Source organism: Necator americanus, chromosome I (assembly GCF_031761385.1).
Source record: "Necator americanus strain Aroian chromosome I, whole genome shotgun sequence".
In the NCBI taxonomy this organism is placed as follows: domain Eukaryota; kingdom Metazoa; phylum Nematoda; class Chromadorea; order Rhabditida; family Ancylostomatidae; genus Necator; species Necator americanus.
In genome coordinates, this window is record NC_087371.1 from 5,672,237 (window position 1) to 5,695,901 (window position 23,665).

The 23,665-nt window shown below is 41.1% G+C and overlaps 11 protein-coding genes across 14 annotated transcripts; 2 read left to right on the forward strand and 9 right to left on the reverse strand.

Annotated features, from left to right (window-relative positions):
- Positions 1-823: 823 nt before the first annotated feature.
- RB195_004599 (uncharacterized protein) lies at positions 824-3,421 on the forward strand (the record flags this gene model as incomplete). The annotated part of the gene is made up of 7 exons (XM_064182518.1): positions 824-853; positions 922-961; positions 1,027-1,169; positions 1,529-1,620; positions 3,045-3,111; positions 3,171-3,268; positions 3,337-3,421. The coding sequence occupies 7 exons, from the start codon at positions 824-826 to the stop codon at positions 3,419-3,421; spliced, it is 555 nt and encodes a 184-aa protein (XP_064033785.1).
- Positions 3,422-5,168: 1,747 nt separating this feature from the next.
- Positions 5,169-5,759, reverse strand: RB195_004600 (uncharacterized protein; the record flags this gene model as incomplete). Its single annotated transcript, XM_013436904.2, has 1 exon — positions 5,169-5,759. One exon carries the CDS (start codon positions 5,757-5,759, stop codon positions 5,169-5,171), a length of 591 nt encoding a protein of 196 aa, XP_013292358.2.
- A 155-nt stretch (positions 5,760-5,914) lies between these two features.
- RB195_004601 (uncharacterized protein) lies at positions 5,915-7,276 on the reverse strand (the record flags this gene model as incomplete). Of its 2 annotated transcripts, none has more annotated exons than XM_013436905.2 (1): positions 5,915-7,276. In XM_013436905.2, the coding sequence occupies one exon, from the start codon at positions 7,274-7,276 to the stop codon at positions 5,915-5,917; it is 1,362 nt and encodes a 453-aa protein (XP_013292359.2). The 2 variants fall into 2 exon arrangements, with proteins under 2 accessions (XP_013292359.2, XP_064033786.1); XM_064182519.1 differs by having other exon boundaries at positions 5,915-6,802.
- A 1,211-nt stretch (positions 7,277-8,487) lies between these two features.
- RB195_004602 (uncharacterized protein) lies at positions 8,488-9,048 on the reverse strand (the record flags this gene model as incomplete). 2 transcript variants are annotated; one of them, XM_064182521.1, is made up of 1 exon in its annotated part: positions 8,488-9,048. In XM_064182521.1, the coding sequence occupies one exon, from the start codon at positions 9,046-9,048 to the stop codon at positions 8,488-8,490; it is 561 nt and encodes a 186-aa protein (XP_064033787.1). The 2 variants fall into 2 exon arrangements, with proteins under 2 accessions (XP_064033787.1, XP_064033788.1); XM_064182520.1 differs by having other exon boundaries at positions 8,488-8,937.
- Positions 9,012-9,674, reverse strand: RB195_004603 (uncharacterized protein; the record flags this gene model as incomplete). Its single annotated transcript, XM_064182522.1, has 1 exon — positions 9,012-9,674. The coding sequence occupies one exon, from the start codon at positions 9,672-9,674 to the stop codon at positions 9,012-9,014; it is 663 nt and encodes a 220-aa protein (XP_064033789.1).
- Positions 9,675-9,712: 38 nt separating this feature from the next.
- On the reverse strand, positions 9,713-12,070 carry RB195_004604 (uncharacterized protein; the record flags this gene model as incomplete). Of its 2 annotated transcripts, XM_064182523.1 has the most annotated exons (3): positions 9,713-10,720; positions 10,953-11,072; positions 12,023-12,070. In XM_064182523.1, 3 exons carry the CDS (start codon positions 12,068-12,070, stop codon positions 9,713-9,715), a joined length of 1,176 nt encoding a protein of 391 aa, XP_064033790.1. The 2 variants fall into 2 exon arrangements, with proteins under 2 accessions (XP_064033790.1, XP_064033791.1); XM_064182524.1 differs by lacking the exons at positions 10,953-11,072; positions 12,023-12,070 and having other exon boundaries at positions 9,713-10,411.
- Positions 12,071-13,722: 1,652 nt separating this feature from the next.
- On the forward strand, positions 13,723-16,301 carry RB195_004605 (uncharacterized protein; the record flags this gene model as incomplete). Its single annotated transcript, XM_064182525.1, has 7 exons — positions 13,723-13,752; positions 13,821-13,860; positions 13,926-14,068; positions 14,428-14,519; positions 15,925-15,991; positions 16,051-16,148; positions 16,217-16,301. 7 exons carry the CDS (start codon positions 13,723-13,725, stop codon positions 16,299-16,301), a joined length of 555 nt encoding a protein of 184 aa, XP_064033792.1.
- A 1,901-nt stretch (positions 16,302-18,202) lies between these two features.
- RB195_004606 (uncharacterized protein) lies at positions 18,203-18,736 on the reverse strand (the record flags this gene model as incomplete). The annotated part of the gene is made up of 1 exon (XM_064182526.1): positions 18,203-18,736. The coding sequence occupies one exon, from the start codon at positions 18,734-18,736 to the stop codon at positions 18,203-18,205; it is 534 nt and encodes a 177-aa protein (XP_064033793.1).
- Positions 18,737-19,927: 1,191 nt separating this feature from the next.
- RB195_004607 (uncharacterized protein) lies at positions 19,928-20,413 on the reverse strand (the record flags this gene model as incomplete). Its single annotated transcript, XM_064182527.1, has 1 exon — positions 19,928-20,413. One exon carries the CDS (start codon positions 20,411-20,413, stop codon positions 19,928-19,930), a length of 486 nt encoding a protein of 161 aa, XP_064033794.1.
- Positions 20,414-20,483: 70 nt separating this feature from the next.
- RB195_004608 (uncharacterized protein) lies at positions 20,484-21,125 on the reverse strand (the record flags this gene model as incomplete). The annotated part of the gene is made up of 1 exon (XM_064182528.1): positions 20,484-21,125. One exon carries the CDS (start codon positions 21,123-21,125, stop codon positions 20,484-20,486), a length of 642 nt encoding a protein of 213 aa, XP_064033795.1.
- A 135-nt stretch (positions 21,126-21,260) lies between these two features.
- RB195_004609 (uncharacterized protein) lies at positions 21,261-23,459 on the reverse strand (the record flags this gene model as incomplete). The annotated part of the gene is made up of 1 exon (XM_064182529.1): positions 21,261-23,459. The coding sequence occupies one exon, from the start codon at positions 23,457-23,459 to the stop codon at positions 21,261-21,263; it is 2,199 nt and encodes a 732-aa protein (XP_064033796.1).
- Between the last annotated feature and the right edge of the window lie 206 nt (positions 23,460-23,665).

Below are 23,665 nucleotides of genomic sequence, written 5' to 3' on the forward strand. Positions count from 1 at the left end.
ATCCGATTACATCGGACTCGACTTTCCACATCTCATGATTTTTTTTTTTAAAATTAAGGATCACGGATTACAATCTTTTCCTTCTAGAGGTAGCCTGAAGAAATTTATTGTCTTAGACTATCTTTTGAATTGTTTCTATGAAATTAAGAGCGCCTAAGCGCACTCGCTCCAGAAATCTCTTGAATCAAATTCTTGGCAGGTAAAGGTAAAGCGACCAGTTATGAAAAAAAAAAAACAAAAACAACAAGTAAAACATGAGAAACAACACGTGAGACAATAGGATAAAAGGATGGTGATGAAAAAAGTTTGATTGGGAAGCTTTTTTGGCACTAATTCCTTCTTATGAGGCATATTGAGTACCAAAATATGGTTTCCCGATACTCCTGTCAGCAGAAATGAAATTTCGTCATGTGCATCAGATTTTCTTCCGTGTACTTAGCTGCCCGTTTTCCCCGAAGTCCAGACTGCCGAAAATTTGCAGAAATAAAAATCCATTGAATACATGCATTGAGTAGTGCTTGTCTGATAGATTCCATTGGATTTCATGGACATTCTTGTCCTCTTTTTCCATCCTTTTTTTAAACTGCGGGGGAAACTGACGAATTGTGTGTGTTTACACTTTTGGTATATTTTATATTTACATATTTGTCTGCATAGAATGAAGGAATATCGATACTTTTCCACTTCTTTGAAGTTGTGCTAACAATACATTATGTAGAACAAGTTTTTGTGCAAAGTAACCATATAAAATCCTTGGATCGCAACAGCACAATCACAATCCACTCAATCAGCTCCAAATCATCAACAAACCGCGCCTAACCGCATGAGTTCCCTTCACGTTCTTCTCGTTGCAGTTCGTGATCTGAGTCTTACATTTTTACCTCATTTATTCCATATTTTTTTGCATCAAATAACTTCCAGGTAGCCGTTCTTGGCCACCTCAGCTCCGGTGCAGACAAAGGTAATAATTCTCTTCAAAGCAAAGAGCGCTACTGTTCATGAGATGAGAACGGCTCATTATTTCAGAAATTGACGAATATCCAAGGTTGAATCTTGTCGAAGAGCGAAGAGTTATTGATTTCTTCCATTTGCAAGTTCGCCGAAATGCTGCTCTCGGCAAGAAATACAAGGGAGCAAAACTTGGCATGGGAGGACAGCTGTATGCGCTGGTAGGGACACTGATTATTTTTATTTTTCGATTCCTATCAAACTCTCCATAATCAATGAGCCCGATTAAAATCCTCAGCTGCTGCTGAAATGTCCACTGCCACAGCTAAGGCAACAATTTTTTTTCGTACGGAATTTAAACCGACGTTTAGGCAAGGGCGCAAATAGATGCTCCGCAGACTACTTCATTAAAAGGTTTTGATTCTCCGTATCCTTGAAAGGATAATAAATTTGCAAGGAAGATTGGTAGAGTCGAAGTCGAAGGATTTTCTCTGCATTTGTGCAATATATGAAGTGAAATCCTAATTCAAATAACAAAACGTTATTTTTACTTAAAAAAAAAGCGACTGCCATTATTCAGAAGTATGATCCCAAAATGGAACTGGAAGCTTTCAGTTTTGCCAAATACCAGCAAACGCCAAAAGAAGGACGTGGGATAATCTCGTTCGAAGGGTATGTTAGCGTTCACCATGTTCACTATTCATTTTTGTAAAGATATAGTTAGACAATGCTTTATCGCTACTAACTTGTGCCGAGAAAAAAACCCGTCTCCGAACAAAACTCCGTTTTCGAAAATACCATTCGAGAGCAAATTTGAGCGCTAATTTCAAACAAACTTCCAAAATTTAGTCCTGACAAATGAAAGAATAAAAGGATAAAGTCACTGGCGTATCAATCCGCTTGGAATGCACCAACGCGTTTTACTGTAACTCGTAATCGTTGGGGGGTTTTTTTTTGGAAGGGGTGTTGGCCTATACAATGGCTTCTGGGGTCAGACGATAATAAAGACAGTATTTTTATCCTCCCAAACAAACAACTCGGTTTATCGACCTCGGAGAGATGAAAGGCTTGGCAGTAGGGTAACTTCGAACCATCGATCGTGAGGCTACAGCGGACCTCTTACCCTGAAAACACATGCAAAGTTTTCGCAACCTTCTTTAAAGGCATCGCCCCACGATTCTGAGGTGGTGCAGATTTCAGGTGAAGTATTCTTATAAGGGATAGTAGATCATGGAGACAAGGGTGATTCCGTCCATTTCTTCTTAATTGACGTAAAAAACAGCCCGGAAGATGCGCCGTCTGGACAAAGCTGGCGCGCTCCAGTTGAACTCCCTGTAGAAAATAGTGCGCCAAAACGCCTGAAGCAGTATCTTCCGGGCCGATCTCCTCATCTCAGATTGATAAAATTCTGAGATCGGGATCTCAGATTCGTGGAGTGTTGCCTTTAATTATTTTCACATCTCCGGAGTCATGCTATTGGCATATCACATGGATCTATCACTGTGTAAGGAAAAAGTGTTCACTAATGCAAAACGTTGTTGTATCTCTTAGCGAATGAGCTTTTTTTTCCTTTTTTCAACTAATCCACTGCAAAGCGAGGATTTAATTTTGTCCCACTTTATTTTTTCGTGTGCGTTTTTAGAACCACACAAATTTTGAAAGTCTCATTCTGATCTTTTTTTTCGGATTTCTTTTAGAAATAGAGCTACCGTAACCTGTTCCAACAAAGAGAACGTGTGCTAGTTTTCGACAAAAACACTTAAATCAGCGCCGGATGAATCTAATACGTCTAGTGGACTTAATTGTGCCATAGAAAAAGAAAGATTTTGATTCTTATCAGTAAGAGATTTGGTTCTAGTGAATTGCAGATTTTTCGCACACGAATCACTAAAAAATAAAGAAAATAAGAAAAAAATACGGGACGTAAAGAATTAGGAATTTCTTGGTGTTCTTCGCAATACCTACATTCCTTTGCTGATTGATGTAAGCAGTCAGTCCCTATATCCCTATACATACAACAAAAAAAGAAATGCTCTATTTCTATGAAATTCATTGAAAAATAATTATTTCTATAAAATTCATTCAAACCTATTTAGAGATTATCCAGGGGATCTTGTGATGGTATTGGATACGTTCCTGAGGAACCAGACAGCTGTACAGCAGGTCATATTCCTGAATACTGCTTGAGGAAAACATTCTCACTTACATGGAAATGGTTTTAGATGATTTACCCGTTTGCAACACGATACGGATGCTGGATGAGACTTTTGAATAAAGTGAAACCCTATCAAGCAAAGTTCTATTGTGTTTATGATAGAAAGTAAGCTTTGCAAGTATCTTCACAGGTGAAGAACATATTTGATGATCGTTTTAATTTTTTTCTTCCAGGCCAATGGCATGTGAGAAAGACAGCGATTGTATCTACCAACCTGCAGAATGTAGAAAAAGCTTGTGTTACCTTAAGGACAAATGAATGAAGAAATGACAAATGGATAGATGGATGCAAAAATACCCATTTTCTATCCTCTTAGAATGTGCCGATGTAAGCAGTTGTAATAAAGAAATTCTTTAATTTTACCTCCTTGTTAAATAATCCAGAAACATGTTTGTCATTCACAAAGTGATACTTCTCTTTCTACTAGGATATTCGGATAGAAAAGGAAAGCTGCTGGAAGCATATGCAATTTTCAAGTACTTGGCAATCCATTGTTTTGGCATTGCTTCGATTGAAGCATTTCAGTGCCGGTACAACATTAGATTTCCACAAAGCAGTGCGGTTACCATCGGAGATGAATTGAGTGCTAAGAAGGGGTAGTGGAAGTATTGCGACGGAGGTTAGCGTAATTGTAAACATTTTCCACTTCAAGGGTACGTTAGCTACAAGTTGCGCTACTAACGATGTAGTTCTCTTCTGTACCCCATCAATGTGGGTGATTTCAATTTTTGCTGCTTCTGTCCATCTATTGCAATGGAAGATTTCAAATATTTGGTCGCTTTTTGGTCGAAGGTAAATTCTGTAAAACAAGCAACCGGAGCTAGGATAGAAGCAATCACAGCCCAAACCACCACATGATTCTACATAGGCTGTGTTTCCTGGATGTTGGTTTCCCTCCGCTAATTCTGGAATGATACTTGATGCGTTTATTGAGCGACATTTTTCACCCACGCATGACCCCGTGTGGGGGCAGCGTTTGCTGTCCACCACTTTGTGCATAGTATCTCTGGTAAGGAGGTCTGTTTCTGGTTCACATTCGAGAACTAGTGACTTCCACTGAATACGAATCTCATGCACTGCGGTCTCGCTTTGTGAAAGGCGAATACAAGCCTCGCGTTTGAACGGGCTGATTTTTAGTACCTCTGAAACCTGGACTTGACATGGTTTCAAGGTGTTGTTTGTACAAATCGTGGAGAAATGACTAGAGACATTGATTTGCCGGCATTGATTGGTAACTGGTATGTTGACTAATACTGGTATTGCTATGATTTCGGACAGGAGTCTTCGTCTTGTCGTTGACCTGGAATTCCTCTTTTTACCAAGTTTTTGACATCCTCGATAAACGAGACTGATGAGCTTCCAAAATATTCTCATAAGTACACGAACTGGTTGACCCACTCCACATGGTACGTATAGAAAAACATAGCATCCCATTATCAGAATGCAGTCGCCAGTATTGCACTCTTTGGCCAACATTCTGGATTTAGAATATTGACTGCACAGAAGGTACACGCTATTGATTGACAGAATGGAGCTGGTGGGCATTGTATTTCAACACTGCGAACATTCTGCACTTCGGAGAGTTTCCATTGTACCAGATGTTCTTGTAACGTAATTTCTGGTGGAAAACAGATGTTTTCTTCCGTTCTTGGTGCATCTATCTGCACGCAGTAGTGTTCCGCGCATATTTCATAGGGATTCCGTGCGGGAGAAATAAATTGTACCCCACCTTCAATGCATTGAATAATGCGGGTTGCATTCTTCACCGTAGATTCATTGATTACATTGGGCAAATTCATAAGTATCAATAGTAGTGAAACTTGTAGCATCTTGGATATTGATAAAGGATTGCGAGAACGGTCATTTTCTCGTTCTTGCTCCCTAGCAGATCCTTCATAGTCATTGTTACCGCAGTTGATAGATTTTCTTTTCCTGAGATTGTACCTGGTACTTGTTGGTGTATTCTGTGATTGCGAGACGCTGGTTTTGATCTCAGAGATCTTTCTTAGGTAGTCGGATTATCCAAGGAATCATCTTCCAATTCGAGGGGGACGAGAAGATTCACAGGACGTCGTATCAGACGTTGTGATGGTAAGCGTACGATTGTTTCTCGTGTTGTTCCCTTGTTATTTTGGACCAGCTTGGTTATTGTTCCCATTTTCCAGGAGTGACGAGGTTGTGTTGAGTCGCAAATGAGAACTATCGCTCCTTCTTTTGGAACTTGGGAACAACCTTTCTTCTTTCCTACTTGGGTTAGATGTTTCTCCCTAAGAGCAGTAAGATATTGTGTTTGCCAGACATGCCAAAATTTTTCTGTAAGTTCGCATGAAGATTGTAGAGCTACTATTGCTTGCCTTTTTGTTTGTAACATTCCTATCTGCTCAGGTGGAGCATAGCTTGGATCATGCAGTTCATCGTTCATAGTTCCCATTGGATAATGTATTGTCAGGTCTTTTTGCAGAAAGTCGATCGGACGAAGGATATGATCCATATTGAGGTCATTGCTTATGTACGTAAGCGGTCGTGTATTCAACAGTCCCTTAATCTCAACAATAACTGTTGAAAGTTCTTTGAAAGACAAAAGTGATCTTCCCATGGTTTTGTAGAGTGAGCATTTTACGGATTTAATTAGCCTTTCATAAAACCCTCTTTGCCAGGGAGCATACGGTGTAATATGTTTCCAGTCAATTGCTCTGTCACTCAATTCTGTTGTTATTGTTGGATCACTTTCTGCAGCTCGAATTCTTTCATTCAGTATTGTTTCCCCCAATTCGAAGGTAGGTGCGTTATCGTTATTGACTGAGGAATGCCTCTTCTTGCAAAAAAACGTCGAAGCATATGTAGAAATGCTACAGTGGTGAGGTCGGAGACTACATCCAAATGAATGAGTCTTGTTGTCATGCACGTAATGATGGATCCATAGCATTTCCCTTGACCTACGGGACTTATGATCGGTAGTGGCCCGAAATAATCCACTCCAAAGTGCTGAATTGGGTAGGATCGTATGACCCTCTCTTTTGGCAAGTCTTCTTGTTGTGGGTACTTATATGGCAGATTATTGAACTTTTGACATTGCAGGCATTTACGAATCAAAGTGATGACTTGTGAGCGCAATTGTGGTATCCAAAACTTTTGCCTAACAAGCGCTATTGTATGATTTATTCCTGGATGACCTTTTCGATGGTAATCACAGATAATCATTTTTGCAAGATCAGTTTTTTGGAAGATGAGGATGGGATATTTCGTCATGTCGTTCATTTGAGCACGTCCAAGACGTAAGTAACAACGGAGAATCCCTTCATCATCTTTGAGGATATTGAGATGTTGCAGTGCTTTAATAATTTCGGGAGTGATTTTTGTTTCTTGGTGATGCTTGATTAGCAATGTCTCAGCCCTTTGAATTTCCTTTCCACTTAATGGCTCCGAAGCTAATGGCTGATCGCATTTTATCATTAATGACAGGGTCAATGAACGATCGCGTTTTGTATTGAGTTTAGCGACAATTGTGACCACGATTCGAACAACGTATGCCATGATCCTTCTCGCCTTTCCAAAGGTCCGAATTTGAGCAGGCTTGAGTAGTTCGAATTCTTCTTTTTCTTTTTCTCTCCCTGCATCACCGACAATGAAGACTTTCATTGGGTCTTCATTCTCATTCCAACTAGTTTTATCGTCTTCATGAATCTCAAAAATCTTTCTCTGATTTAACCACTTTCGTGACGGGAAGTGAATAAAGTTGGGGCCTGTCCACCAAAAGTGTAACACTAGCTCATCTTTATTCAATCCCCTTGTTGCGCAGTCAGCCGAGTTATCTTGAGGCGAAACATAACCGAACCTGACAAAGCATCCCTGCTCAGTCATGTGATTGGTGATGTTCCGTATTTCAATTAGTCTATTGGAAACAAACTGTCCAACCTCTTTTTCAGATTTAATTTTCAACCAACTCAGTACGATCTCCGAGTCAGAAAAGACATAGACTCTTTTTATGTTGAGAACTGACTTTAGTTGAGAAAATACTGAGTTAGTGAGCCTTATTGCCAATGTTAGTCCATTAAGTTCTAATTTTGGGATTGTGTAGTGGCATTGAAGAGATGGAAGCTTGGACTTGGCCATCAAGAGCTGCGCTGATGTGTTACTGTGTAAGTATGTACATGCAGCCATAGTATTGGTGCTAGCATCCGCAAATGTCACCAGAATGATTTCGCCTTTTTTTTCTTGCAAGAAAAGGGGCAAATCCTTCTCAAACCCGTTAATTTGAGCGGTGATACCTTTTCATTCCTCAATCTTTGTGTCGGGTAATCTTACATCCCAGTCGTATTGATTTTTCCATAGGTCTTGCAGGAAGATCTTGATTTTGTGAAGAAGTGGGATTTGCCATCATAAAGGATCATAAATTGCTGAAATTGCGCTTGTAACAGTCCTTTTTGTTATTGATGACATGGATGGGATTTTTGTAGAGATATGAATAATATCCCTCGTTATGTCCCAGATAAGACCGAGTACTTTGGGATGTAAGTCTGATGCCCTGTCGTGGTCTGCTATTTCTTCCCTCAACTTGGTATTGCTGGAAGTGAATTAGCGTAAATTCATATTGAGATCTTGGAACATCTGTTTTGATCTTTTATATAAATGTATTGCCCTATCAATGGAATCGGTCGTCAGTATGAGATTGTCTACATACAGATTATCTTTAAGTTCTTGCACTATATCGGATTCCGTTTTATAGCTATTAAGGTGGTAGTACGTCGTTCTTGTCAATAGGAATGGAGATGATTTTATTCCGAAGGTAACCCGAGTAAATCGTAATGTTTGGACATTGGCGGGGGATGGGGGAAACTTATGGTTATGAAGCCAAAGACAGCGTGTTGCGTCCCTATCCTTTTCGTGCAGTCGTACTTGGAGGAACGCTTTTTCAACATCCGCTATTACTGCTATTTTGCCTATTCGGAATAGTAGCAGAAGGCCATACAAAGGAGGTAGTATTACCGGCCCTATGTACAGCACATCGTTTAGAGACGGAGATCCCTTGTAGTGAGCCAATGCGTCAAAGACTATGCGCACTTTCGTTGTTGTTTTCTGCGGAGTTAGAACCGGTTGATGTGGAATGTAGTGCACATGATTTCCCTGTACAGGATCTCCTTCTTGAACAATCTCGATGATCTTCTGATGTAATTGGTGTTTGAATACGCTATTGTATCTATCTAGGAGCTGCTCGTCCTTACTAGGCGAATTCCACACGCTAACTAAGCGTCTGTAGGCTATCGCTTTATTGTCTGGCAAATGCGGGTATTGATCTTTCCAAGGAAGAGTAACGTAATATCCGTCTACCCTTCGTTCGATGGTTTCATTGAATCGGTCCCAAACAATCTTGTCCATCTTAGCACGAGCCTTTTCTCGGTGCTGGCAAATTCTTCAGTACCAGCTGCATCCATAGAACAGAACTTTCCCCACTGATCTTTTTCATCGCCGATGATTTCTTGCTCAGATGTGGAGATTGTGAGGAATTGAGCGACATCCATTGACCAATTGCAGTCCCATTCATCGAATTCTTCAGAGTTTCGAGAAACTTGTAATACCGCTGGATTCTCCTTTTGACGTTTTCCCGAAATAAGGTATCCCAATTTTGTAGGTAGTAAATGTAGGCATGAAGGCAATGGTATTGGATGAGTATCACTTCCCATGAAGTTCCATAGGTAATCGCATCCTAAAAGAACAAAGGGCTTGATGTCCTTTTTATCAGTTCTCCGTAATATCTTGATATTACGGTTGCGCATGAAGTCGAGGTCCTCTGTTGGTATCTGTGGTGGCTTGAATGCGCGAGTCAAAATGTCGTGAGTTAACAGTTGAACTAAATGAGGAGTTCCTTCCTCATCCCATACTTCCATTCTGACGAGTTTGCATCTCCGTTCTTTGGTATCTTGCGAACCGAAGATTGTGCCGTGTGCAGATTAATTCTTCTTTCTTCGATCACAGGCAAATGAAGTTTTGCAGCAAGCGTGGAGTCTACAAATGAGATTTCAGCCCCTGTATCCAGTAATACGTCTACCTTCGACAACGATTTTGTCTCAGGATCCATTATGGTGACTTCTCCGGTTGGCAAGTATGGTCTCTTCTCTTCTTTGCTATTGGTGCTCGTACTGAGTATTGTTTGTAACTGCAGAATTGATGTTTCACTTGTCGTATTGTCAGAAGTGGCAATAACATTTGAACGAACCATCTTAGATGACCCTTTATTGATTCTTTCCTTCACTTTTTCTTGTAGTCTTGCAATGTTAGTTGGGTTATTGCCCTTATATTGTGACGGCCTTGATTCAGTGTTGTTCTTGAAACAACATGACGTATGATGTAACCCTTTACAGTTGAAGCATGGACGACCTTTACACTCAGTCGTCCTATGCTTAGGAGATGCGCATATCATGCAAAGTTGTTCCTTATGCAAGTATGCGGAACGATCCTGGGGAGTAGAATACTGTGTGCATGAATACGAGGGATGGTTGTTCTTGCAGTACATGCAGCATTTAGTCATTAAGTGCGGTCTAATATTATTGTTCACTTGTCTCTGTTGCATTGGAGAACTCTTCTCGGAAAGGAACAGGATAGGAACATTTCTTCCGTGGACAGTATCTCATCTATGAACTTAAAGAGATGTTGCATTGTAAACGGAACGTCTGCGGATAGTTCTTGCTTTTTGGCAATCACTTTCCGCTTGACCGAATCGGGAAAATTGGCTAACACCTTTTTTATTAGCCATGGGCTATTGACCTCTTCTCTCTTTTCAGTCAACTGGGCTACAATCAGTTGTAGTTGTTCGAGAAGATGACGTTGGTCCTTTATTGATGGACTTCGTAATACCGACTTATACAGTCTTTCTACCAACTGCTTAATTAGGACTTCCCTGTTATCGTATTTCACAAGTAGGAAGTTTGTGGCCTTGGAGTAGTTATCCTTAGTGACCTGGAACTTTCTTATACAGTCCCTGGCTTCCCCTTTCAAAGCATTGAGTAAGTAGTTATATTTTACCATTTCCGGTAACTGCTGGGAGTGTATATTGTTATTGAATAATTCCCAGAAGTTATCCCTTTCCCATATGTTATCCCCAAAGGTCGGGATGGGGAGAGAAGGAAGCTCTACTGGCTTCGTCTGTAGATGATTCATTGCTAACGAAGAGCTGTTTACATCATGCGGAGTAGCTGAATATGATTGAGCTGTATCTACGCAGGAAGTTAGTGCTTGTAGTCGCGCTTGCATCAATACCATAAGGTCGAAGGCGCAAGATAGCGCTGATTCGGATTTGCATAGATATAGTTCAAAATCTTCTTGTTCTTTCTCCGAGGGTTGCTCCAACCTATCAAGTATTGATGCAAAGTTGCTGAGAACGTTCTCTACTTTGACGGTAGCCGAGTTAATCGCGCTAATACCCTCTTCTAACCTACTGGCATTTTCTTTTACTATACTGCGCGGTGCCTGGGGATCTATTGGGATTTCCTCTAGCTTCTCCTCCTTCAGTCTCGAAACGATATGTTCAAGCTTATTGGTAAAAGTTGTCAACAGGCGTTTCTGGGTGCCAATATTGGGTTGACATATTGCAAGGAATTACTTAGCAAGAAATCAATGTAGTAGAGGTGCGAATGGAGTATTGCCGAGGGAGTATTGCCAACGGAGTATTGGTAACAATGGCTGTTACTGAGAAATGATGACTAATGCAGATGTTATTGTCTCGCAATGAGTTGCTCAGAAGGATGGCAATGAGTCACTATTGTATGTAAAGCAGGTTTATTGCGAAACCGACCTGGATCTTTTGATCTGCCGATGCACCAATTGTGGAATTGTGAGGGGTTTTCTTGCTCGCCAAAGATACGGATAGATTTATCTTATCCGTATTGCCACGCGGTCTAGTTGTCGACCAAGACTGAAGGATACACTTTATTAACAGTAAAGTTATATACAGTATTGCCAGTACCAGATCACTGTTTGTTGGTATTGTTTGTTGAAGCTGTGCGGGAATTGCGATGCTTGTTGCCTTGTTGGCCGTCGAATGAGAAGGCTGCTCGCACGGTTGTGGGACATCCTTTTATACTCAGGCGAGCGATATGGTTGCGTCGGCGAATGTCAGCATCAAGCGTTCTGTTATAGATTTATTTTGTTGATAAGTATTATATGCAAAGAACAACTAAATTACTCATGTGTTTTTCCAACCGTATTATTGATCTTTCATAGCGCAGCTATAAGTAATCTATGAGTTTGGATCAAATTAGATCTGCTTGAGTATAACTGATGCTTCCCTGAAAAATTACAAAAACTTTTAATCAAATAAGTTGTTAATTACATAACGTGACAGTATACCCGACATACTATTACAAGTAAAAAGGGAAGAAAAATTGTTGCTTTTAAAGATTCATGCAGCCCACGTACAAGATAGATGTTTATTTACTTGGACTTCGTATTAGGTTACCAAATTGTATTTCGATGACAAACAAATTAACAAAATGGCGGAAATGCTGTAAATTACTTGTACATTCCAAGAGTAATTATGTTAATTACCTTTCAATTGCATAAATACATCTGATACATTGTTACGGTTTCATGTGATTCTAAACTTATTTCATCAAAATAAACATTAATCTCATCGTTTTTTGTAGTTTCTTACAAATAGGCAATGGAGAATCTCGACAATGATTTACTCCTAGTTAAGTTTCCGATTTTTTCCCAAGAAGGCGGAAAAATCGGACATGTCGAGCTACTTTGCAGCTCGGAGCACGGTTCCAGAGGAAGTGCCTCCGCTGTCCATCGCAGTTCTACACTCACAGTCATACGCACTACGATTCGGCAACCCGTTGTGGAAGGCCATTAAACACATACTTTCGTGCAATTGCAGAATTCCATACGGAAGCGCAGAAGTTCATACATTAAAGTAAAATATTTGCATAAAATTCATAAATTCAAGCTAAATCATCATAACATTTCGTGGAAATAGAACAATAAAAACTATGAGAGATTTATTTTATCACCTGAATCATTAAAGGGTTTCGTCGGTAGTTCATAGCTCATTTTGCTGAATAGTCGTGATGAATTTGCATTTCTATTCGATACAGCACAGTTTATTTTCGAGGAAGACAGAAGAAGGAGAACTGAGAGGATTCTCTTCAGAGACGAATAAAAAGACCACACCAAAAAAATCATGGCATTGTACCCTAAGCGAGTTTTTCGTGCATCGAAAACCTATTGGCACCTCAACTATAACCAGAAATATGTCCAGGGTCTCTCTCAACCTAAATGCGCCGACTTCTCCCGTAACGACAGTGAGCGATAGTCATTGATACTGGACGAGTGCATAGTCGCCACCAAACATGTTCAACCTGAGCAGCACGCAACGCTGCCGCAGTGCATGCGCTTTCTTCTCGTTGACATGCTTTCCCTCTCACCTGCTATGTTCTTATCGTTGTCGTATTGTAGAAGACTCATTCTTATTGTTGAATCCGGTTGAACCGCAGCAGTATGTATGCTTCTCCTGGGTTTTCGCGTCGTAATTAAAGATAAATTTCAAGGCTGACGTAATGTATTTTCGAACACCGAGATCTTTGTTCGGAATATATCTCAAAAATTATACTATAATGAAATAAAGAAGTATATAATAATAAAACTATTTTAAATAAGCTTCCGGTTATAGTACACTTATTATACAGTTAGATTGTACTCAAAAATAAACCATGTACAGGAATCATCCGATTACGTCGGACTCGACTTTACCATGGTGCTTCGTGGATACGTCGCCACATCTCATAAATGTTTTTTTTAAATTAAGGATCACGAATTACAATCTTTTCCTTCTAGAGGTAGCCTGAAGAAATTTATTGTCTTAGACTATCTTTTGAACTGTTTCTATGAAATTAAGAGCGCCTAAGCGCACTCGCCCCAGAAATCTCTTGAATCAAATCCTTGGCAGGTAAAGGTAAAGCGACCAGTTATGAAAAAAAAAACAAAAACAACAAGTAAAACATGAGAAACAACACGTGAGACAATAGGATAAAAGGATGGTGGTGAAAAAGTTTGATTGGGAAGCTTTTTGGCACTAATTCACTAATACCAAAATATGGTTTTCCGATACTTCTGTCAGCAGAAACGAAATTTCGTCATATGCATCAGATTTTCTTCCGTGTACTTAGCTGCCCGTTTTCCCCGAAGTCCAGACTGCCGAAAATTTGCAGAAATAAAAATCCATTGAGTACATGCATTGAGTACTGCTTGTCTGGTAGATTCCATTGGATTTCATGGACATTCTTGAATACGATATTATAGGATCTAGCAAAAATCCTCTTTTTTAAACTGCGGGGGAAACTGACGAATTGTGTGTGTTTACACTTTTGGTATATTTTATATTTATTTGTCTGCATAGAATGAAGGAATATCGATACTTTTCCACTTCTTTGTAGTTGTGCTAACAATACATTATGGAGAACAAGTTTTTGTGCAAAGTAACCATATAAAATCCTTGGATCGCAACAGCACAATCACAATCCACTCAATCAGCTCCAAATCATCAACAAACCGCGCCTAACCGCATGAGTTCCCTTCACGTTCTTCTCGTTGCAGTTCGTGATCTGAGTCTTACATTTTTACCTCATTTATTCCATATTTTTTTGCATCAAATAACTTCCAGGTAGCCGTTCTTGGCCACCTCAGCTCCGGTGCAGACAAAGGTAATAATTCTCTTCAAAGCAAAGAGCGCTACTGTTCATGAGATGAGAACGGCTCATTATTTCAGAAATTGACGAATATCCAAGGTTGAATCTTGTCGAAGAGCGAAGAGTTATTGATTTCTTCCATTTACAAGTTCGCCGAAATGCTGCTCTCGGCAAGAAATACAAGGGAGCAAAACTTGGCATGGGAGGACAACTGTATGCGCTGGTAGGGACAATGATTATTTTTATTTTTCGATTCCTATCAAACTCTCCATAATCAATGAGCCCGATTAAAATCCTCAGCTGCTGCTGAAATGTCCACTGCCACAGCTAAGGCAACAATTTTTTTTCGTACGGGAATTTAAACCGACGTTTAGGCAAGGGCGCAAATAGATGCTCCGCAGACTACTTCATTAAAAGGTTTTGATTCTCCGTATCCTTGAAAGGATAATAAATTTGCAAGGAAGATTGGTAGAGTCGAAGTCGAAGGATTTTCTCTGCATTTGTGCAATATATGAAGTGAAATCCTAATTCAAATAACAAAACGTTATTTTTACTTAAAAAAAAGCGACTGCCATTATTCAGAAGTATGATCCCAAAATGGAACTGGAAGCTTTCAGTTTTGCCAAATACCAGCAAACGCCAAAAGAAGGACGTGGGATAATCTCGTTCGAAGGGTATGTTAGCGTTCACCATGTTCACTATTCATTTTTGTAAAGATATAGTTAGACAATGCTTTATCGCTACTAACTTGTGCCGAGAAAAAAACCCGTCTCCGAACAAAACTCCGTTTTCGAAAATACCATGCGAGAGCAAATTTGAGCGCTAATTTCAAACAAACTTCCAAAATTTAGTCCTGACAAATAAAAGAATAAAAGGATAAAGTCACTGGCGTATCAAACCGCTTGGAATGCACCGACGCGTTTTACTGTAACTCGTAATCGTTGGGGTTTTTTTTGGAAAGGGGTGTTGGCCTGTACAATGACTTCTGGGGTCAGACGATAATAAAGAGTATTTTTATCCTCCCAAACAAACAACTCAGTTTATCGACCTCGGAGAGATGAAAGGCTTGGCAGTAGGGTAACTTCGAACCATCGATCGTGAGGCCACAGCGGACCTCTTACCCTGAAAACACATGCAAAGTTTTCGCAACCTTCTTTAAAGGCATCGCCCCACGATTCTGAGGTGGTGCAGATTTCAGGTGAAGTATTCTTATAAGGGATAGTATATTATAGAGAGGAAAGTGATTTCGTTCATTTCTTCCTTACTGCCGTAAAAAAACAGGTCGGAAGATGCGGCGCCGCACCAGGCTGGCGCGCTCCAATTGAACTCCCTGCAGAAAATAGTGCGCCAGAACGCCTGAAGCCGTATCTTCCGGGCCGATTTCATCATCTCAGATTGAGAAAAATCTGAGATCGGGATCTCAGATTCGTGGAGTGATGTCTTTAATTACTTTTACATCTCCGGAGCCATGCCATTGTCATATCACATGGACCCATCACTGTGTAAGGAAAAAACGTTGTTATATCTCTTAGCGAATGAGCTTTTTTTTTTTCTTTTTTCAACTAATCCACTGCAAAGCGAGGATTTAATTTTGTCCCACTTTATTTTTTCGTGTGCGTTTTTAGAACCACACAAATTTTGAAAGTCTCGTTCTGATCTTTTTTTTTCGGATTTCTTCTAGAAATAGAGCTACCGTAACTTGTTCCAACAAAGAGAACGTGTGCTAGTTTTCGACAAAAACACTTAAATCAGCGCCGGATGAATCTAATACGTCTAGTGGACTTAATTGTGCCCTAGAAAAAGAAGGATTTTGATTCTTATCAGTAAGAGATTTGGTTCTAGTGAATTGCAGATTTTTCGCACACGAATCACTAAAAAATAAAGAAAATAAGAAAAAATACGGGACCTAAAGAATCAGGAATTTTTTGATGTTCTTCGCAATACCTACATTCGTTTGCTGATTGATGTAAGCAGTCAGTCCCTATATCCCTATACATACAACAAAAAAAGAAATGCTCTATTTCTATGAAATTCTTTAAAAAGTAATTATTTCTATAAAATTCATTCAAACCTATTTAGAGATTATCCAGGGGATCTTATGATGGTATTGGATACGTTCCTGAGGAACCAGACAGCTGTGCAGCAGGTCGTATTCCTGAATACTGCTTGAGGAAAACACTCTCACTTACATGGAAATGGTTTTAGATGATTTACCCGTTTGCAACACGATACGGATGCTGGATGAGACTTTTGAATAAAGTGAAACCCTATCAAGCAAAGTTCTATTGTGTTTATGATAGAAAGTAAGTTTTGTAAGTCTCTTCACTTGTGAAGAACATATTTGATGATCGTTTTAATTCTTTTCTTCCAGGCCAATGGCATGTGAGAAAGACAGCGATTGTATCTACCAACCTGCAGAATGTAGAAAAAGCTTGTGCTACCTCAAGGGCAAATGAATGAAGAAATGACAAATGGATACATGGATGCAAGAAAACCCATTTTCTATCCTCTTAAAATGTGCCGATGTAAGCAGTTGTAATAAAAAAGTTCATTAATTTTACCTGCTCATCAAATAATCCAGAAACATTTTTGTCATTCACAAAGTGATACTTCTCTTTCTACTAGGATATTCGGATAGAAATGCGACTTTTCACGCCAATTTTAGAAATTCACACGAAAGCACTATCAACATTTTATTCAATGATATATTCTCCACTACTATCCACAACAGTTCGCGAACGTTCACGTAAAAATCAAAATAAAAAGCATAAAAGTCACTGGCGTATCAATCCAATTGGGATGCCAACGCGTTTTACTGGAATTTGTAATCGTTGGGGTTCTGGAACGCTTGTTGGCCTATACAATGAATTGGGGGACCAGCCGATGATCAAGTCAGTGTTTTATCCTCCCAGACAAGTCTGGTACCAATTTATCGACCCCGGAGAGATGAAAGGCTTGGTTTGCGCTAGGGCGGCTTCGAACCCTTGACCGTGTGGCTACAACAGACCTCTAACCGACTGCGCCACACCCGCTCAATCAAAATAAGGCTTTCAAAAATCAGAGCATAAACGAAAAAAAGTTAAAAAAAGTGGCATTGATCAGTTCAGTTATTGCATTCACTTCGATTCAGAATCGTTTTTCAATCACGCGCCCGAAGTCGATTTGCGCTTTAGGAATTTTTCTTCCAAATGGAGAAGAAAAATGCTTCTACACTGCTTCTACTACATATAGTACTATGTAAATTTCGGAAAGACGTGAGTGTTGAGGCTGCGCGAGAAAGAAATAACAGCCTTCTGACATTGATGACGATATAGTGAGCATTTTAGTGGAAGAAAACCCAAGAATTATGAGTATAGAGATTGCTGAGAGGTTGAAAATCTGCAAGAATTTTGAAGTTCTGACATACAGTAGGTCAGCAATGACATTGATCCTCTTTACTCTTCATTACAACGTAATTACACAGACAAGCATGCATACATACGTAGTGCTCCGGTTGAACCGGATTTAACACGATTAAAACAGTGAGAGAGGAAAGTGTGTGGGTCAAGCAGCGAAAGCCTGGGCGTTGCGGCAGCGTCGCGTGCTCATCAGGTTGAACACGTTTGACAACGTGTATAACTGATCGTGTATAACTGATTTATGACTATCATTCAATGTTGCCGTACCACCAGTCATTTAGGTTAGAATGCATCTTGGACAAATTTCTTGGTGCGTATATTTTTTTGATACGTGAGTAACTCCCTGAGGTGAACTGGGAACTATCGACACAGGTAGTTTACATGATTTTTCATTGCTTTCGGAGTGGAGCCTCTCAGTTCTCCTTCTTCTCTCCTTCTTGAAAAGAAACTGTGCTGTATCGTATGGAAATGCAAATTCATCGCGATTATTCAGCAAATTGCACTATGTGCAATTGATCCAGACGTTTAATGATTCAGATGGTAAGATACATTTCTTGTTGTTTACATTGTTCTACTTCGATGTTATGTCATAATGATTCACTTGGTGCAGGGAATGTAAATGTACAGTTACGTATAAATATATGTCTGAATGTGCAGTAATGTGTAAATATGTGCGTGCTCGTTACGTCCTGTGAAAAATTTAGTCGTCGTCGTTCCTTGCTTGTAGCGATATTCGTGGGCTGTTGCGAACCAAATGTCAACAATCATGTGGAGTATATATACGCTTCCAAGAATTTAATTTTGTCTGTCTTTTGGAGCTATGACTAAGATGAAAATGTCTCGTCGTATAGATTGCAGACAGAACAATGAACAAATGAGAAAATGATTAATTCATGCTATAGCGAGAGTTATTGAAAGAATGCGACTATTTTATCGGTTAGATAACCTACCGGGGCCCATTAGGTTTGCTTCTTGGCTGATGAATGAAAAGTATCTCGAAATGCAGACGTTATTGGGGTAATACAGGACAGATACAAAGCAAGGATACAGCAGACTTTAAGATTGAAGAAATTGAATTTGTCTACGATTGAGGATAACCAATCTGGTATTTTTTCTAATGAATCGCTTGGCTTGTTGACGGCCATTTCGCTGTTGACTGCTATCTCTCTTTGAAGTTGTGCGTCGTTGACATAGTCGAGGAGACCGCTTAGCTGGAAACTCGACTGCCCTCCGGGGCAAGAGATGGTGCAGCTTGTCGAAACTTTAGGGGAGTTGAAGTGAAATGTCAATTCGGCAAGTTTTCCTCTCTTCGTGCAGGTAGCAATTTGGAGCTGCTTGTTGCTGGTGATATCAGTTGTTGTTTGTTCTTTCGTGGAATAGCACACGACGGTTATTTTGGCTCCAACTAGGCATGAATAACATCCTTCGATATTAGAAGCTGTTACGGAACATTTTCCTTGATTTTGTATCGAGACGATTCTAACGTTCTCCATATTCACTTAGACGTTGATTGCTGATCCAACTTGTGTGTGAGTTGCGATGGTGTCCTCATATTTCTCGATGATGACGTTTTTGCTGATTAATGGCAAGGTGTTGTGTCGTAGATGTTTTGACATATTTCCTTCCGGGCAAGTACAGGTGGCTTTGTACGGTCCTGTGGAGCAGGTGCACGTTCTCGAAGAAAAATGGCAGAGAAACGTGATTGCATCGGTTTTAGAAGCACATTGAAGTTGTGCTGGTGTTTGTGGTGTCAAGTTATTGGTTTGGACTTTCATCGTCATTGCTGTTCTTGAGCCATCGGTGATGAATGCTGACGTGAGGATGGGCAGTTGGGGTGAAATCGTGCCCAATAGTGACAGTCTGATGTTGTTGATTCGTGTCCTGGGCGAAGAATGACTGGATGCGTAGTGGTTCTTGTTTGAAGTTGGAGCGTAACTTCGACAGTTACTGTGAGTTCCCACACAGGACATGTGAAGACTGTGTAGATGGTGCTTGACGTTGGTCTAGCGTACAACCTGTAGAATAAGCATGATGATGTGCAGAAGAAACATCCATCGCACGTTATGCACTGGCAACTTGCGGTGCAGAAGGTAAATCCGGGATGATTTGATGCTCTCCAACTGAACTCAGGAATGATGTCTGAGGATTTGGTGTTGTCGCATTTGTCCGGTTGACAACTACCCGCTCTGTAACATCTATGCGAGGATTCCGAATTCAGTTCGTGATCTCTTGTGAAAAATTCGATCCTTAAGTGACAGATGTGGCGGATTCTCTTTGCGCGAAGAGAAATGAGACCGATGTGCTCGTCCTTTTGGTTTCTCAAGGAGAGGCATACGTCCTGACCCAGTGGTTGGAGAGTTAGGGTTGCTCCTTCGTTGAAAGTACATGTTTCAGTCGAGTTGATGATTGAACAGGATTTTGTCGTACTGACTATTGAAATGACGTCTGAACAGCAGTTTCTTTGTTGTGACCCGTAGACAAGGATTGCTGTGGCAACGAAGACAGCGGGTGTCGAAGTGAACGGTGTTATCGTTTGCGGTGAGTGTAGGTTCGAAACTGGGTGGTGGAGGGGTTTGTTTCTCTTCTCGTGGTTTCCCTTTTGTTCCTTCTCAGAAGGTTGAAGAGGAAGTTGAGAAGGCGGAGGGGTAGCTTAATCGTTTTCTTGATGACGAAGATGACCGGTTTCAAGAGTAGCATGATAACAAGATGATGCATATTGATGTGATCAACAAGATGTCAAGGTTTGTCCAACATTGAGTATTGTAGATTTTCTCTATGCAGAGGCTGTAATGGAGAACTTCGCATATTGGATGCGAGGGACAAGTTAGAGAGGAGTGATGAACGTGTAGTCCATTTTGCCATGCTGTGATTTTGATGGTGTACTTAACAACTACTAGCTCTGTCGGGAAGAACAGTGCGGTATTCGAGAGGTGGGTTGCAAAGACGCAGTAAGAGATTATGCATGCTTCTATCTTATCGATTTCTCGATCTGATCCTATTTCCACACCTCCTTTTGAGCATTTGGCTGAGATGAAAACAGCCTCAGCGTGAGCGTCCGTGTTGTGAGGATAGAATTCTCTCATGGTCGTTCCCCATGCTTTGATAGGGATCAGCATGTCCGAGGATCTCGTATTGCTGAAGTCATACAGCGCGACTGGTGTGTCATACATACAGAACTTATCGGCACCGTCATTGCTGCTTTTCGCTTTGTTCCTCGGTAGGGATGTGTTGCAGGGACCTTCATTTTACTCCTGACGAGCAGACCTCGTCAGGAGTAAAATGAAGAAACTCAGATGGGATGTTCGACGCCTTTGGTCCCTGTGTGCGAGAATTGTTGTAGTGTGAGCAGAATTGTGACCATTTTGGGCATTCGCATTTTCGTTCGCAGAGTTGTAGATTCTTTGATGGGTGGAAGGAAGCTCGAGTTTCGCCGTGTGGGCATGTAATTGGAAACCAGCAGATCTGCCGTTTATTCTCCTTTGAATACGCTGCTACAGCTATTCCCTTTGTCACACACGGAGCTGCGTAAATGATTTTCTTGTCAAGTGTTAATTCTTCAGGACAACGAGAGCTGGCCGTAATGATGCACTGTGGGAGAGCTGTCATGATCGAAATGAATAAGGGTAGGCTCAGTTGTTGTCGTCGAGCTTTGGACCGAGTGACCATATGATGGGTCGGGGATGGGGTTCTTCTTTCCGTTGATTCGTTCTGAGTATTCGTGGGCACAGTTGGAGTGTGTTCTTGAGTAGTTGAATTTGAAGTGATTTCGAAGCGGCTGACAAGGTTGATGGGCCTTGTTATTATCAGTCGTGAAGGCAGTCGAATTTGAACTGAACGCTGATATCCGTCGGATGATCCACATATTTGTCCTATTTTCCACATGCCTCTCTTGTTGTCGTCTTGGATGAGAACGTACTCTCCATTTGCTGGCTTGTCGTTGTGATGGATCCGTGGATGGGGGTGAGAAATTTGTTGTCGCTCGCGTAAAGATGTCAGGTATTCGACTTGCCACCTATTTCAAAAGGTCTCGAGATGTTGGAGTCCGAACCTCCAGTCTTTGATCAGATTGTCTTTCGTTGTGTATTGTGACTTCCATTCATCGTCTTCATTGAGCAGGCGGGGAGAAGATAGGCGAACTGTGAGACGTATGAAATCAACTGGACGTAAAGGTAAGAAGTCTTCTTGGTCGTTCACGTATGTAAGAGGTCTTGAGTTGCAAATGGCTTCCGATTCCTTTGCTAGTGTATGTAAATCGTCCATTAGAAGTGTCCGATTTCTTGTGGCATGCATGAAGGCGGACTTGAAAATGCCTATCATTCGTTCATAAACTCCTCCTTGCCACGGACTGAACGCAGGTATGAACTTGAATTGGATTTTCTTGGTTGCGCAGTAGTCCAGTAAGTCTTCTGGTCTTTTCTCGTTCATGGGTTCATCCGATTGTGCTTGTGCGAAGGTCTTGAATGCGGGGGCGTTGTCGCAGATTATTCTTTTCGGGCACCCGTTCGTGGCAATGAAGCGTCTTAGACAGTGGAGGAATGTATGTGATGAGAGACTGCGTATAATGTCGACTATGATGGCACGGCAGTTTAGACAGGTTATTAGTAGGATCCAGCATTTTTTGGTCTCTCCATGTTTGGATTTGTACTTTATTGGTCCCATGACGTCAATTCCGCAGTTTTCGAAGGGATGGTTGGGTTTGTTGACGCGATAATCTGGATGTGGAGGGAAGTCCGGTAGCTTGAATGGTTTCGCATTATTTCGTCTGCAAAGGAAGCAGCGGTTGTTGATGACGCGTTTCACTGTTGACCTTCCTTTGGGTATCCATACTAATTTTCGGAGCTCGATTAATGTTTGTTCTGTTCCACAATGGTGATTCAGCTCGTGGACGTGTAGGATGAATAGCTCGGTGATGTTGCTTTGTGGGAGTAGAATAGGTTCTTTTGTCTCCGGAGGTAGTGCAGACTCATGGATTCCTGTTCGAACTCTGAACAAGTGTGTCCGTCCGCACTTGAAGAGTGTAAGTTGAAGTTGTAGATCACTGCAGGGTGGGTCCTCGATTTGAGCCATTCGGAAGAGAATTATTTCTGCCTTGGATCGTAAGGCATTCTTCGTAGTTCCGAAGTGTTGAGTGGCCTTTGTCGAAAGTCTGGTAATGAAGGTGAGGATCGTGACGAGTGTCCTCAGGATATAGGTCCACTTGCTGAATCTTTCAGATTCCATTACTGATGTCATTTGGGTCTGTTCAATTTCTGGCTCTTGTTGTGTAGTACAGCATACAGCGGATGCAGAGTGTTCTTCGGCATCTGAGCCAATCTTCTCGTTTGGCCACGTGTTTTCTTCTCCGAGGAGGAAACTGGGTCCATTCCACCAGAGATTGTTGGAAATCAGTTCGTCTATTGTGCATCCCCGGCTTGCGACGTCTGCAGGGTTTTGTGAGCCTGGTATGTGACGGAAGATTGCATCTTGAGCCTTTTCTCGAATTGTTTGAACGCGGTTACGTATAAATATGGGAAGATCCTTATCTGACTGTGTCCATGAGAGTGCGACTCTGCTGTCTAGGAAAAAAAACCATAGGAAAAATCGGTCTACTGGGATGTCCAAGTGGAGTTTCAGATAGCGGAGCAGATTGGCGCGGATGAGCAGTCGTGAAAGCTCCAGTTTTGGTATAGTCATTAAAGGCTTCTTCGAAGCCAGTCGTGATTTCGAAACCAATAGCATTGCTCGTTCAGGATGACCATTGATCTTTTCCAGTAAGTAAGAAGAGGCGGAGTATGCGGACTGTGACGCATCGGTAAAGACGTGGATGTCGTACTTTGCATTGGGCGCGTTGTCTTGTATTAGTAAACGTGGAAAGGTCACCGAAGACAAGGTCCACGACTCGATGATTTGTGTCCATTCCTCAAGCAGGTGTTGCGGTAGTGATTCATCCCAACTGATATTTTGTGTCCACAATTTTTGGATGAAAATTTTTCCCACGAGTACGACTGCTGAAATCCAACCGAAGGGATCGTTAGTGCTTGCTACCTTTTGTAGCACTCTCCTTTTTGTCCATGTTGTTTCTGTTATACATCTTGGTAAGTGTATTTTGAATTCGTGCGTAGTAGTTTTCCACGTCACGCCTAAGATTTTGCATTGTTCGTCAACTTTGGAATTTTCTTGTTCTTCCATGAATCTGTTCAGTTCCTGATTGTTGCTGACATAGTCTCTGATATTCATTCCTGCGTCCTGGAAAAGTTGTTTCGAATCTTTGTAGTATTGTTTTCCTTCGTCTACAGATGATATTCCGTAAAATACGTTGTCGATGTAGATGTTCCGTAGTATCTTTCTTGTAAGTGGCGTCCCTGTACTGGCAAGGTGGTAATGGATGGTTGCAGCAAGGAGGAACAGGGAACGTATGAGGGCGAAGAGAACACGACGAAATC